At 51.7% G+C, this 3,247-nt stretch overlaps 1 protein-coding gene across 1 annotated transcript; it reads right to left on the bottom strand.

Annotated features, from left to right (window-relative positions):
- Positions 1 to 2,054: 2,054 nt before the first annotated feature.
- Positions 2,055 to 3,031, bottom strand: LOC139026492 (uncharacterized; the record flags this gene model as incomplete). Its single annotated transcript, XM_070441830.1, has 2 exons — positions 2,055 to 2,600; positions 2,873 to 3,031. Coding segments are annotated over 2 exons (705 nt in total), but the record flags the coding sequence as incomplete, so codon positions are not given.
- Between the last annotated feature and the right edge of the window lie 216 nt (positions 3,032 to 3,247).

The raw sequence follows: 3,247 nt of genomic DNA, 5'->3' as shown, positions 1-3,247 counted from the left end.
GGGAATGGATGTTGGGGATGGATGGACCTACAGATGTGGCTGAGGATGGTACTACCAGATGTCAGGGGATGGATGGATACTACAGATGTGGGATGGATGGATACTACAGATGGGGGGGTGGATGATACTCAGCTGTTAGGGGATGGTGGATACTTACAGATGTGGTGGATGGATACTACGATGTGGGGTATGGATGGAACTACGATTGGGGGGATGATGTACAGATGTGGCGGATGGATGGGATACTCCAGATTCGTGGAATGGAAATGGACGGCTACAATGTGGGGATGATGGAACTACAGATGGTGGGAGGGGGTGGATAACTACAGTGTGGAGGATGGGTGGGGATGGCATGGATACTACAGTGGGGGGGTTATGATGCTACACGATGTGGGATGGGATGGATACTCAGATGTGGGAGGCTGGAGGATTACTCAGATGTGGGGGATGGCTTGATGGATGCTTACACGTATGGACTAAAGTGACGATAGTAATCTTGATTCCAGCACTATTACAGATGATTGTTGAGACAGGTAACAACGCGTCTGTGTCCATTGCTTCCATTGCTTTAGGTGAAGTAAGAGGCTCCAGTCGCCTTTGAATTCTAATTTCAACATTAATCCCATTCTTCGGAAAATGGCAAATCAGTCACGTGGTTTAACAGACTATTCTTCTACCTCACTAGTGCCAGGTGGATGTTTTCGAGGGGGGTCATGTTGGTAAATTGGAATCCTAACTAATGGATGCCAGTGTCTTTAGTTTTGTGTAGCATGGACAGTGGGACAAAGATGAACACAATGAGCTTCAAAAATACAATTTGGCTAATTGAAGGCCGACGCGAGTTAGTTGGTTATAAACCCCACCCACACACCACACACACACACACACACACACACACACAACACCACACACACACACACACACACACCACACACCAACACACACCACACCACACACACACACCACACCACACACACACACACACACCCAGGAGGTAGGAATGCATGGGCAAGAAGGTTTGTGGTCGTAGGAGGTGGTTATTTCCACCTAGAGACAATATCGTGGAAAGAGACATGGGTTTCTGACGGGGGAGAAGAGAGATTAGCAAGACATCGATAGAGTGCGACAGAGACAAAGGAGAGCGGACAGCGTAGAGTAAGCGACAGCAGAAAAAGAGGAGCGAGAGACAAACAGAGACAGAGAGATAGCGAGACAGCGATAAGTTAGATAGCGACCAAGACAAGAGAAGAGAGACACGAGACACGAGACAGAGAGATAGCGACGACAGCGACTAGGAGATTAGCGACAGCAACAGAGAGAGAGACAGGAGACAGAGACAGAAGGATAGCGAGACAGCGAGACACGTAGATGATAGCGACAGAGACAAAGAGAGAGATGTATTTTCAATTATTATTGACTTTGTTCATAAGAATCCCAGTAGCTTTCCATGTAAGTTGTCAATGGCAGAGGGGTGTCATATTTGTCAGATAACAATACATTTCTCAACTCTCCACACTTCTTTCTAAATTCGAACTTGCAATAGCTTTTCTTTTCATTTATTTGTTTTTTTTGCGCAGAGTCACAATGGCTCACTGTCGCGTGGTGGCATTTTTGCCTATTTGCCCACTTTACCAATTAAGGTAATTCATTAAATAATTATGCAACATTCCAAATGGTTTTTGTGATGAATGAGCATCTGAATTCACCTGAAAGATGGAAGTTGAATTTGTCCCGAATTAATTCTGAAATTGGGAATTTCTGCCCATACTTTTAAAGTAGTCGTTAGTTTTTACACGATCATTCTTTATACTGGTATTGGCTTCATCAATACGTTTCTTCTTCTTCTTGGCCAGTTTAGTGCCATCATTTTCCCATTTGCAGAAAGTCAGCAAGTCAGATGTCAGCCAGAAGCTTATTAGCCACCTCCTTTCGTCTACATCTCTTCAACGCGTGCAGTTCTTCAAATTTCCTCATCGATCAATGCAGCAAGAGAGAGAGAGAGAGGAGAGAGAGAGGAGAGAGATAGAGAAGAAGAAGAGAGGAGAGAGTCAGGGTTACGCGTCTGAGGTGGTGGGGTCGGGGGTAGCGTTGGGGTGGTGGGTGGTCGGGGTTAGCGTTGAGTGGTGGGGGTCGGGGATTAGCGTTTGAGGTGAGTGGGGTCGGGCTAGAGTTGAGGTGGTGGGGTCGGAGTTAGAGTTGAGTGGTGAGGGTGAGCTTAGAGTTCTTGAGGTGTGGGGGTCAATTGCTAGGTTGAAGTGGTGGGGGTGGGGGCTAGCGTTGAGGTTGGTGGGGTCGGAGCTAGAGTTGAGGTGGTGGGGGTCTTCTAGAGGTTGAGTGGTGGGGGGGGCTAGATTGAAGGTCGTGGGGGTCGGGGGTAGAGTTGAGGTGGTGGGGGTCGGGCTGAGTTGAGGTGGTGGGGTCGGGGCTAGAGTTGAGTGGTGGGTTGGGCTAGAGTGTGTGGGGGTCGGGTTAGAGTTGGAGGTGGTGGGGGTCGGGGCTGAGTTGAGGTGGTGGGGTCGGGCTAGAGTGATGTGGTGGGGGTCGGGCTTAGAGTTGAGTGGTGGGGGGTCGGGGCTAGAGATTGAGGTGTGGGGTCGGGGCTAGAGTTGAGGTGGTGAGGGGCGGGCTAGAGTTGGAGGGGTGTTGGGTCGGGGCTAAGAGTTGGAGGTAGTGGGGTCGGGGCTTGATTGAGTGGGGGTCGGGGCTAAGTTTGAGGTGGTGGGTTGTGGCTAAGTTGAGGTGGATGGGGTCGGGGGCTTAGATTGAGGTCGGTGGGGTCGGGGCTTAGAGTTGAGGGTGGTGGGTCGGGGCTAGAGTGTGAGGTGTGGGGTATAGCGGGCTAGGTTGCGTGTGCGGGGGCCAATTGAGCGACGGTCAGCGCTAGATTGAGTGTGAGGGTCGGGCTAGTTGAGTGGTGGGGGTCAGGGTTGCGTGAGGTGGAGGGGGTCGGGGCTAGAGTTGAGGTGGGGGTGTGGGGTGGTTGAGGTGGTGGGGGTCGCGGGCTAGAGTTGACGGTGGTGGGGTTCGAGGGCTAGAGTGAGGTCACGTGGGGGTCGGGGCTAGGGAGTTGAGGTGGGGGTCGGGGCTTGAGAGTGAGGTGGTGGGGGTCGGGCTAGAGTTGAGGTGGGGTCGGGGCTAGGTTGAGGTGGTGGGTCGGGCTAAGGAGTTGGTGGTGGGGGTTCGGGGTAGAGTTGAAGGTGGTGGGGTCGGGCTGGTTTGAGGTGGTGGGGTCGGGGCTAGAGTTCGG

The sequence above is a fragment of the Salvelinus sp. IW2-2015 genome, unplaced genomic scaffold (genome assembly GCF_002910315.2).
Source record: "Salvelinus sp. IW2-2015 unplaced genomic scaffold, ASM291031v2 Un_scaffold4923, whole genome shotgun sequence".
In the NCBI taxonomy this organism is placed as follows: domain Eukaryota; kingdom Metazoa; phylum Chordata; class Actinopteri; order Salmoniformes; family Salmonidae; genus Salvelinus; species Salvelinus sp. IW2-2015.
Note: the sequence above shows the minus strand (reverse complement) of the source record. Positions and strands in the feature narration are given on the sequence as shown.